General features: G+C 41.8%; 1 protein-coding gene across 1 annotated transcript in view; it reads right to left on the bottom strand.

Moving 5' to 3' along the window:
* The window catches only part of CD58 (CD58 molecule), a 49,539-nt gene that overhangs the window by 13,056 nt on the left and 23,924 nt on the right, over positions 1-12,559 (bottom strand). Inside the window, exons 2-3 of the mRNA XM_020892331.2 lie at positions 8,495-8,791; positions 3,723-3,998 (exon numbers count right to left, since the gene is read on the bottom strand). Coding sequence (XP_020747990.2) covers positions 3,723-3,998; positions 8,495-8,791 — 573 coding nt within the window. The remainder of the gene's footprint in view (positions 1-3,722; positions 3,999-8,494; positions 8,792-12,559) is intronic.

Raw genomic sequence — 12,559 nt, 5'->3', positions numbered from 1 at the left:
CCTTCAATTATTATTATTACTTTTTTTAGTTGAGAAAAGTTAATCATTTATCCTTGCTTTCAATTAAAGTATAGTTAACTTACAAATATTGTGTTAGTTTCAGGGATATAGCACAGTGAATTAGATACATATATAAAGGCTGAATGCCAAAGAATTGATACTTTTGAATTGTGGTGCTGAGGAAAACACCTGAGAGTCCCTTGGACTGCGAGGAGATCAAACCAGTCAACCTTAAAGGAAACCAACCCTGAATTTTCACTGGAATGACTGTTGCTAAAACAAACTCCAACACTTTGGCCACCTGATGCAAAGAGCCAACTCAGTGGAAAAGACCGATGCTGGGAAAGATTGAAGGCAAAAAGAGAAGGGGGCAAAAGAGGATGAGATGGTTAGATGGCATCACCGACTCAATGGGCATGACTTTGAGCAAACTCTGGGAGGCAGTAAAGGACAGAGGAACCTGGTGTGCTACAGTCCATGGGGTCACAAAGAGTTGGACACGATGTAGCAACTGAACAACAACAAATTTCGTATCAATGAAAGGGATGATATTGTGATAATCTTTTCTCAAGGTATCAACAGGGAAAAGCATCTTACTTGAGCATTCAATTCTAAGGGCAAAGGTTAAATGAAAACTGTGAGAGGGCAAAACGCTTGAAAATCTTAAACTATCCCACATAATTCTATAAATGATTTTATTTAGAAATTATTTCCTTCAATAATAGTAATAATATTTCCTTCAATATTTCAAAGGAAATAGAATTATTTCCTTTGGCCACCTGATGCAAAGAGCTGACTCATTTGAAAAGACCCTGATGCTGGGAAAGATTGAGGGCAGGAGAAGAAGGGGACAACAGAGGATGAGATGGTTGGATGGCATCACCGACTCAATGGAACTGAGTCTGAGTAAGCTCCAGGAGTTGGTGATGGACAGGGAGGCCTGGCGTCCTGGGGTTCATGGGGTCGCAAAGAGTCGGATGCGACTGAGTGACTGAACTCAACAGATTTCCTTCAAGTACATTGGCTCTTTGAGCACCTGAAGCTTTTCAAGATTTCAACTTGCTTGTTCATTCTGTAGACAGTCAACTTCTGTCTCCTGGCCGGTTGCGTGCACCGCACACATGTCACAGCCAGAAGCGCATTGGTTTTGTTTCTTCTTCTCACTGTAAAGCACACAAGCTGCATTTCCACGCTGTACACCCTGGGTATTACACAAAACCCAATAAGTGGAGGTAATGAAGGAATGTTTGCTCCCAGTATAAAAACTGTCATTAACTCTGCAAACGTTTTTTTTTTAATATTCTTGGCAATTGTGTTACTTGTATAAAAGCTTCGAAAGACACCTCTGTGGGCTTGGTCTTTTCTCTGTTTTTAGAGACCCAATCTATCAGTTACGAATTGGAAGCCATTTCGTACTTTTTCTGGAAGCATTTGTCTTTTTTTTTTTTTTTTACCGGAGAAGTCCCACTGCTTTGTCTGAAAATGATATCATAACCTTAATGGCTTTATGTCATTATTTGAAAAGTTTTTTAAAAGTTCAATATGTGGGAAACGTAGGGAGAATGGCTCAGGAGCCAAATAAAATTCAAGTTTGTTCATATTCACATGTTGGAAGATATTGTTAAAAGGATGTGATTGTAAGTTGATTGGAGAACGGGATCCAGGCCATCAGAGGCCCAGCACAACCACTCCTATGCTTGAAATGTACCTGCTCCGAGCCAGTCCCACCATGCGAACTGTTCCTAAGGATGCAGCCTAGAGAGAGAACTTCAAGAGTTGTGAGATACAGAGAACAGTGTGGAGATTTCTTAAAAAACTAGAAATAGAACTGCCATATGACCCAGCAATCCCACTTCTGGGCATACACACCGAGGAAACCAGATCTGAAAGAGACACGTGCAGCCCAATGTTCATTGCAGCACTGTTTATAATAGCCAGGACATGGAAGCAACCTAGATGCCCATCAGCAGACGAATGGATGAGGAAGCTGTGGTACATATACACCATGGAATATTACTCAGCCATTAAAAAGAATTCATTTGAATCAGTTCTAATGAGATGGATGAAACTGGAGCCCATTATACAGAGCGAAGTAAGCCAGAAAGATAAAGACCAATACAGTATACTAACACATATATATGGAATTTAGAAAGATGGTAACGATAACCCTATATGCAAAACAGAAAAAGAGACACAGATGTATAGAACAGACTTTTGGACTCTGTGGGAGAAGGCGAGTGTGGGATGTTTCGAGAGAACAGCATCAAAACATGTATATTATCTAGGGTGAAACAGATTACCAGCCCAGGTTGGATGCATGAGACAAGTGCTCAGGCCTGGTACACTGGGAAGACCCAGAGGGATAGGGTGGGAGGGAGGTGGAATTGGGATGGGGAATACACGCAAATCCATGGCTGATTCATGTCAATGTATGGCAAAAACCACTACAATATTGTAAAGTAACAGTTGGGAGACCATCAGGATGGTCTATGTAACTGAATCGTGATCTTTACATGAATTCTAAGATTTGGCAGGCAGACACAGAGGTCTATTCCTCTTGAGGTCACCCAAGACAAGCCTCCTAAGTAAGCTTCCATGCTTATTAAACCTGCCACCACTAATCTGGAGTGGCTGCCTCCTTCTTCAGTCTCTCCTTGCCCTTCATATCCAGTGGGCCAATTTACAAACCAACATCATTATATTTATTTTTTGCCTCTTTCTGTTTCATTTGTTTAGAAAAAAAATTATTCACAGAATCACCCTGCCCCAGCCTGAGGAGATTCCCATTCTCTGTCTGCCCTAGAATCCCGTTCATACTTTACAATTGTGGTATTGTCCTGAAATACAGTATTTACTATACATTTCATCTCTCAGGCTTTAATGAACCACTTTCAAATTACTGACCCTCCTGTTTGTAAACTGGAGGTACAGTATAAAAATATAGATAAGGAGAATTGTAAATTACAAATATACATGATACTTAGGCAACATAAAAAGACCATAGCTGAGACGGATTGTCACGCTACTAACCAAGTGTTAGTCTAGACAAGCATATTGAATGCACTTTCTTGTGGCACATGTGCAACCTTGAAGAAAATAATGGTTATGAAGAATATTAGGAAGCAGTGAATAAGTGTGAATAATTAAATAAAAGGCTCTGAAGCCAGATGGCCTGATTTCAAAATCAGGTTCTACCACTTACTGGCTAGTGGCTTTGGACAAGCACCTTAAACTCCAAATGACATCTTGGTTTCCCCGATAAAATAAGGATAATTATTAGATTGTGTGGGAACAGAATTATCATATGTATTAGAATGGTGCTTGACACAAAGTACTAAAAAATACTAGATTTATATCTAAAAAAAAGTGGGACTTCCCTGGTAGTTCAGTGGCTAGGACTCTGTGCTCCCAATGCAGGGGGTCTGGGTTCAATCCCTGTTCAGGGAACTATATTCCACATGCTGCAAGAGTTTGCATACTGCAATTAAAGATTCCATAGGCCTCAAGTAAAGATTCTGTGTTCTGCAATTAAGATTCTGTAGCCAAACAAGCCAAAACAGTTTTTTAAGTATCTGTGAAAATTATAACTCATTTTATGTTTCAAATTTGTGAAGTAAATGTTAGCCACTAATATGTGGTGTGAAATTCATGAATCACCAGTGGTCCGTGAACCCCATTTGTATATAGGACCTCTACCATAACCCATGCAGTCACTTACTCACCCTGTGGTACACAGGTTGACAAAGCGATGGAAGCTGATGTTCTGAATAATGGATTGCTAATGACACAGTGAACACTCTGTGAAAGATCACTTTCCTGTGAGACATAGGCTTCAGCTGGAATTGAGCCACGGTGACACTGTATTGCTGAAGGACATTCCCACGAATACTGTATGAGGTCTGCATCGGTATAGTCGCCAAGTTCCATGATCTCACAGGTGAGAGTAATGTTTCCATTATCAGTCAAAAAGCAAGATGCTGATGGTGATGGAAGAGGTGCTGGAACAAAAAGAGATGTTCAGTACAGAAAAGAGTAATATTTAAACTCCTCATCCACAAATTCACAAAGAGCTCCCAACTTCCTTATGAGCTTGAAAAGATAAGCAGACCACTCCTTGAGCACCAAGGGGAGAAAATTCTCTTTTCTTCTGGATCAGCTCTACCTGCTCAAGTTCAGTACAGATACGGGCCCTGAATCCCTTATCCTCAATTTTGAAATCCAAAGATGTCTGAAAGCCAAATGATTGTTCACAAATATTTGTTATCATGTTTTACTAAAAATACTTACCTGCTTGAGTATAAGGTGCTCCCCATTAACTAAGTGAAGTGCTTCTTCATACACACAGAGGAGATCATTTATATCACTTTTCTAAAATCCGAAAAAGGCTGAATTCTAAGACATCTGACTCAAATGAGTTTGCTAAAGGTTCTGAGGAGCTGTACTGTGGGCTGGTCCCACTCAGAGGTAGAGCAGGGTGTGGCACATGCCACACACCTGCCAATCTAGAGGCATCACCCCCAGGTTTCTTCTAGAAACACCTGCGACTGGCTAAGGCAGGTGGGCCTTTGAGGATGAGTAAGACACGAGTCATGATGCACCATCATTTCTCTCTAAAGCCTCAAAGCTAATCAGCTGGCCCTATCAATCACTGGCTTACTTATTAATTCATATACCTTCTTGCATCTCTCCTTTCCACCTAAAACCAATCATAAGAGATTTGAGAAAAAAGGTAAAAATATATCAAATATACAGAAATTGGTCATGGACACATTTAGATGATAAAATTTCAATACCTTATAAGTTGCATGTGGATAATAAAATTTCAATACCTTGTAAATACTAAAAAGCAAATTAAAGTTCATCAAGATGATGTGATACTGTACTGCCGCTTAAAATATCTTGTAAGACAAAGGAACCCAAGCTCCAACTAATAATCTAAAAAATAAATATATACAACTCATCTTGCCCTCGTCTTCTCCTCCTGAGTTATTTCTGGCTCAGTTAAATAAAACACCCAGCCTGTCTTGTTAGACCCGAGTCATACATGACTTCCCTTTCTGCTTGGGGCTTCTTCAAGTTTTAGGTTTAATCTAGCTCATATCATTAATTACATGCTGTCTTAAGATTTGTTCTTTTAGTAAAAGCACTCACACACACACACACCACACATGAGTGTGCATCCACCACAAAGTGCCTGCTGTCAGTAAGCAGGTGACACCTTGTGAGTTGTGGCAGAAACAGGCGTCAGCAAAGTGTGCATTCAAGGGAAAAGGGGTAAGGAAGGTGAGGGGACACTGGGAAGGCCCAGAAGCCGTGCTTCACGATTTGGCCAAGAAGCAGAAATGACAGCTGAACCCAGTGCTGAAGGAGCAACCTAGAGCCTCTTCTAATAATCACTTCAGAATCCCATGGTCTACTGGAAAACCACAGACCATCCTAATCATGATCATTCAAAATCACACTTGCAGTCAGCCTTAAAAGAAAGGAAATTCAGACACATACTACCACAGGGATGAATCTTGAAGGCATTATGCTAAGTGAAATATGCCAGTCATGAAAGAACAAATCTTGTACAATTCCACTTATGGGAGGTTTCTAGAGTAGCCAAATACTTAAAGAGACAGAAAATGGAATGATGGTTACCAGCGAACAGGGAGACAGGAGGGAAAGGGGAATTACTGTTCAGTGGGTACAGAGTTTCACTTTGGAAGATGAAAAGTTCACCATGTTCTGTTACAGATTCTAGTTTATTGATCTAGTTCAGCCAATGTTGGATCTTTCCAGGTGGCACCAGTGGTAAAGAACCCTCCTGCCAATGCAGGAGACATAAGATGTAGGTTCAGTCCCTGCGTTGGGAAGATCCTCTGGTGGAGAAAATGGCAACCCATTCCAGTATTCTTGCCTGGAGAATCCCAAGGACAGAGAAGCCTGGTGGGCTATAGTCCGTGGGGTCACAAAGAGTTGGACATGACTGAGTGACTGACTACACTCAGCCAATGTCTCGCTGCCCACAGGACTTACCGCAGCTATCATCTAACAAACATTAGTTACATCTGTCCCTTAAGCAACCAGCAAGAAATGTGACTACTTCATCCCTAGGACAACTCAGTTAATTGATATAGTTAATGAATTAAGAGCTCACTATTCTGTAAGAAATGAGAATTTCTTACACATATCTGATGACATTTCTATTGTAATGTATTACATTTTCATACATACCCCTTAATAAAAAGTCATATACCAATCCATACTTGTTAAGGACAGAGCAGTTAATCCTATATATATGAACATTACCAGTCCCCATGCAATAAAGGCTGTAAGAGGATGGGGAAGAACTATGAAATGTTGATGGTGGCAATTTTAAGGGGACTTTGAAGGAAGGAGGAAAGCTAGATGTTCACCTCTAGAAAAGCACAAAGATGCCCTGAACTGAGGAGGTACCAGGAAATCCCCCTGTCTAAAATATCTTTTCTGAAAGGGTCTGGTGTCTCTGGAAGGCTACTGAGTCTTATTATTTCAGTCTTAACAAACCCTCATGGAAGTATGACTTCCTCATTTCTAAAAAAAAAAAAAAAAAAAAAAAGTGTGACCAATCATTTTGACATTCAGATATATATTTTTATATCCAAAATCTAAATTTTATTAACTCTAACTTGGAAATACCTTCTGGTTCTTTCCTTTCCAAACATCTGCTACCAACACCTCTGTCTACCAGGATGATCATGATAGCTTCCAACCTAGGGTCTCCTCTTCCTAATCCATCATAAGTTGCTACCATCTGATTAACCTTCCAAAAATACATTTCATTAAGGCACTTCTCTGCTCCAGTATGAGATACAATGGCTCTTGACTGCCATAGGCTAAAATCCAGATTCCCAAACCAGAACTTGAAGTCAACACATTTAATATGGCCAATATTACTCACAGCTTCCTGATTGAAACTCACATGCCCTGCACCTTGCACCTCCCCAGGCCTTTGCTGAGCTTCCTAAGAACTGTCCACTTGGCTTAATTATCAGAATCGAGCACCATTGTTGAGTTAGCAGGCAATTTTTAAATTTTAATTATTAAATTATATTTTTTAACATTTCATGAAGCTTTAAAAAGAGAAACAAATTGTTTTGAGCTCAGTTTTATAAACTCGATAAAGGGGCTCTTAAGAAATTCTGAACCAATCTTTTTGTTTGCCCTCTAAACTGCCAGATCCCCAATTTGCAGGTTTTAAAGATTCTGTTTCTTCAATGGCATCAACTGGTTCTTCTAATGGGATGCCTGCGTGCCTTAACAAGCTTCACTTATCTAAAAGAAGTTCATAACCTCCTGGACAAACCAGTCACCCTGTCTGAGGGCACCCATTTCTATCAATTGTACATCCCACCATCCATATCAATTGCTTCCATACCTGTTGAGTGCCTATTACCTATTCAAGTCCTTTGCTAGGCTCTGAAGTTACAGTGGTGACCAAGAGAGAAATTCTCTCTTCTTCCCAATGTCTCCCAACACTCAGTAGTTGAACTGGTGAGTGACGGCTGTTCATCCAGTTAGTCATCACATCCTGTTCCACTGAGGCCACAAACAGGAGGTGGAAACTCAGACGTAAACTGCTCTATTGCACTCTCTCTTCTTCACCCCCCCTGGAAACCATCGTGCACACTTTGTCACCAGCTGGATCTTCCTAAGACAGCCTTTAACCTAGAGGAAGTAGGTCTAGAACTATACTCACACCTCGGATAAAATGAGTGAAATTGTGATGCATCAGAGGGGAGAGATGGGAATGGGTTGAGCTGTGCTATGCTGCAGCACAGAAAAGGCAGCTATGAGACAAAAGCATTACTAGGATATTTGAGAACAGCAAGGGAAGACGAATGTTAGCTGAACCTACTGTGATAATCATTTCACAATACATGTAAATCAAACCACCATGCTATATGCCTTAAACTTGTACAGTGATGAATGTCAACTATTTCTCAATAAAACTGGAGGAAAAAAACAAACATGTAGGTGGAGCCATCAGCCTCTGGAAGCCTGTAACAAGGCAAGTGCTTTAGAGGTGAGGGAAAGAGCGTAACCAGGAAGCATTAGTGAGAAGCACAGAGGAACCTGAATCCTATCCCCAGTTCCAGCTTAAAGTGATAAGAGGAGGGAAAATAAAATCCCACCACCTGTGTGGGGTGCAGGAGGAAGCAGGAACTCCAATTCACAGGTGTTCAAAGGGTTCTGAGTTCATATCGCCACTACACCCTTTTTCAGAACATTCCCAGCAAGACAAGTGATGCTGTGGCCAACTTGGGCTGTTCTCTCGACCTCAGTCACATCCTCTCTTCACTGAGAGGATGACAGGGAGCTAAAAGTGGCTCCTGGGTACCAGAAAGAGAGAAAAACCCTGACAACAGGTGATATAACTCATTGTTTTATTTCCCAAAAACCACAAGTTAATATTAGTCTCTTAAAATACTTGGAAATTTGCTATTTGAACAAATTTATGGATACTCACCAATCACTCTGAGGGAGAACATGGAGATATCTTTAACACTTGGGGATTCAATTTCATATTCACCTTCATCTGATTTTGTTAACTTGGTGATGGTCAGGTTACCTGACACAATGTCTAAATAAGCTCTATTTTGAAAAGACTGAAAAGCTTCAGGTTCAGAGTGTTCAACCCATTCTATAACTTTATTCTTCCCCTTTTTCCATGTAATTTCTGTAAATGGTTGAAACTTTGAAGCATAAAAGGTTACATTCCCATCCATAGCTCCATAAATATCTTGGGGCAGACAGCTGATGAAATCTAAGAGAGAAAAAAAAAGAAATTGATTAGGAAAAATAATATGACTTGATCAAAAATAGGAAACTATCTTCCAAGATGCCTTTTTGAGAGGAAAATGATTAAGTTTAGTGGTAAAAATTATTTATTAACTACTTTTTATACTAAGCTGATAAACTGCTGATAAAAATTACAGGAAGTAGAACATGCTTAACCCTGTAGAGTTTATTCTTTAATAGGAAACGGGGTGGGGGGCTCTTTGGTCTAGTGGGTGAGAATCCACCCAGCAATGCAAGGGTTCGATCAGGTTCGATCTCTGGTCCGAGAAGATTCCTACATGGTGCAGGGCAGCTAAGCCCATGCGAGGCAACTATTAAGCCCATTTGCCTAGAGCCTGTGCTCCACAGCAAGACAAGTCACCACAATGAGCCTGCACATTGCAACGAAGAGCAGCTCTTGCACACCACACTAGAGAAAGCTGGCGCCCAGCCATGAAAACCCAGCATAAGCAAAAGTAAAATAAATAAATTAAATAAATTTGAAAAAAAAATAGGGAACTGGGGTCTACCTAAATCCAACAAATGGATTCAACACTTATGGAGCACCATAGGTGGCTCAGCTGGTAAATAATCCACCTGCAATGCAGAAGACCTGGGTTCAATTCCTGGGTTGGAAAGATCCTCGGAGAAGGGAAAGGCTACCCACTCCAGTATTCTGGCCTGGAGAATTCCATGGAATGTGTAATCCACAGGGTCGCAAAGAGTCAGACACGACTGAGCAACTTTAAGTTTCACATCAACTACATACCAGGCACTGTGGGCCATGCTGGGAAAAGGGTGGCAAACAAGACAGTTATCGCTCCAGGCTCTCAAGGGAGAAAGAGACACTGAGTGGGCAAGGAGAACCACCCAGTCAGGGGCCTTTCCTAGGAGATCATGCTGACCTGACACAGGATCAAAAAGCACTGGCAGATAAGAGGAGTCAGCGAGATAAGAGGAGGGGCAGGAGAGATGATCCAGCAGACGGGAGTCAGGGCATGAGTCAGGAAAGTCTATGTTGGAGGAAATAAAAGCAGTTCCAAATGGCTGGAAGAGAGAAGGTGGTGAGGAATGGGTGAGGAATGAGGCTGGAGAGGCAGCCAGGGGCCAGATCACAGAATCTGGGAGTGAGGGGCTGGGCAGAGTCAGGCAAGATAAGCTAAGGATTTGGAATTTATTGTAACTGCAAGGGAAAGTCATGGAAAGGTTTTAAACAGAAGCCTGGCATGATATAATTTAAATTTCAGGAGGCTGACTTTGTCTGCAGGGTGGACACTGGTTGCTGAGCAAGTGTGGAGACAGAGAAGCCAGAAAATAGGTCAGTGTGGTAGCAATGAAAGAACGGTGGATCGGGAGACCAGACTAGGCTGCTGGCAGTGGGAATGAACAAGCGAACAGACTTGACATTTGAGAGAGAAATGAACAGGATTTAGTGATTGGATGAGAGGAGTTAATTGTGACTGTCAGGCCTCTTTCTTGGCTGACCACTAAATGAAATCAGAATGACTAAGAAGAAGTTTGGGGGATGTGATGAAGTTTAAGGTCTCAGGGATTGAGTGCAATGGCACGTCGGAGCCAACTGTTGGCATCCCCGCTGGACTGCATTCGGTAAAGTCTGATTGATAGCTTGAAATCCACCATAGTGGGAGTATTTACAGCAAAGAAACTGACTCATGCTTCAAATCAGAGCCTTCCCTCTCCTCCACATCAATCCAGTTGGCAAACATTGACTATCACTACTAGATTGGGATATTCTTGATACCCCAAAATGGGCTTAAAAACATCTTGCTCCAGACTTGACTTTCTTAAGAGAGAAAAGCAGCTGTTAAGGGAAAGACATTCAAGACAAATTAAAACTTGACTGATCGAAATATTTGGAGGAGCAATCAGAATAATTGGAAGAGTACAAGAAAAACTAAAAAATATTAAATAGAGCAATTGTGGGCAACTGTGCCCAACAATTTCAAATAAGAAGCAAATACACCCCCTTGTTTATGTGCAAGGATTTTTAGGACCCAGCCATACCCCAGCATCCTTCCTTGGCTTTCTTGGTCAAGCACTATTTCTCCCACCCAACCAGAGCCTGTGAAAAGGCATGAGCAGGAGTAAGATATGAGGTGGGAGAGAGTATCCACACACAACAGTGGAGGCTGGAAATGTCTCGTAAATGAATAAATGGATGAGAGTAAGCAGGGTGGTGGAGGAAGAGAAGAGGTCTGGGTTCAATCGCATCTTCCTGGCCGCATAATGCTGCCTTTTCAGGGGAGAGGGGGCGAGAGGCAGGAGGGTGTTTCCTGGGCTTGAGCCAGGAAAAAGAAGTCAGAAATGGAGCTAATGGTGGAAAATGGGGGGACCAGTTGAGAAAAAAGTCACAGTCATTTTGAGCTGAAAGAAATCCCAATGATTAAATCACCCCATTTCACAGGTGCAATGACAGGGAACCAAGAAAAATGAAAGAAAATGTTAGTGAGTGCTTACCCTCTGCCATTACATGTTCACGTACTCGTGTGTCCCTTTTCAATCCTCTCTACATTCCTGTCCAGTCCTGTTGCTAGTTCTGTTTCACAGATGAGGAAACGGACCAGAACAGACCTGACCTGACCTGGCCCCTCACTCACTCACAAGGGTCAGGCACTGTGATCTGACCCCTGTCTGCCTCTCCAGCCTCACTCCCCACCCGTTCCCCTCTTGCTCTCCTCCTTCCAGCCATTCGGAACTGCTTTTATTTCCTCCCACATGCCAAGCACCTTCCTGACTCAGGGCCTGCCTTCTTGGAGGCACTGCTTCCTCTACCTGCTTCATCATCGCTCCTCTCCCGTCCTTACCCAGCCATCAACCGACTGATGGATGCTAAGCATAAGCAACTGATAAGACATCCACATGGAGCTGTCCTGGGTCCACAGGTCTGGGGCTCACAGGGGAAGGTACAGATTTGGGAAGCATCACATTTGCAGAGGCTAGTCTACCCTTTCCTTCCTATATAGTAAAGTCTTTTCTGTTGCACCTCCAAGACTGATCCTAAAGTAAGTCACGAATACAATCATTTCCAATGAAAAAGAACAGGAGAAAGGAGAATGAGTTTTCTTCCTCAAGGTCACACACTGTGAACGAATGAATGAATGAGCAAACGTCAGCTAAGGAAAGGAATCAGCAGTGAGTTGGTTACTTTGCTGATAACAGTGGGTGGTTAGAAAAGGGACCGCTGGGATGCTTACCTTACTATGCCAGAGGGCAGAATGAAAAGGGCCCCAACTTTCAAGCCAGATGGACCCAGGATAAATACTTAAAAGTTCCTGCCATGCTAAGTTTCCTCAGCCTAAAATGAAAATCATAATGGCTCCCAGAAAAGATTGCTCTGAGGTCTGAATAAGACTGAGAGAAAAAATTATAATAATAAAATAAATAAGACTGAGAGTCTACACAATGGCTGAAACGAAGTTGGCTTTCAACAGGGTTTTCTTTCTTGTTCTTTCAATGATTCACTGTGAGACTGTGTGAGAACTGGGCATAGACTGCCTTTTCACTGTTGCAAAGTAGAGAGAGATAGAGGGAGGGGAAAAATGTATCAGTGATTGCTTAAACAGATACTCGATACTAGACAGAAATTTTTTTAACCTATTGGAGATTTATTTGTTTTCAAGAATATGGAATGATCTTTTCTTTGTAAGATATGAAGGTACCTAGTACCAATATGTCAGAGAAGGCAATGGCACCCCACTCCAGTACTCTTGCCTGAAAAATCCTATGGACGGAG

This window comes from Odocoileus virginianus, chromosome 5 (assembly GCF_023699985.2).
Source record: "Odocoileus virginianus isolate 20LAN1187 ecotype Illinois chromosome 5, Ovbor_1.2, whole genome shotgun sequence".
Taxonomy (NCBI): domain Eukaryota; kingdom Metazoa; phylum Chordata; class Mammalia; order Artiodactyla; family Cervidae; genus Odocoileus; species Odocoileus virginianus.
This window is presented reverse-complemented; position numbering and strand designations above follow the sequence as displayed.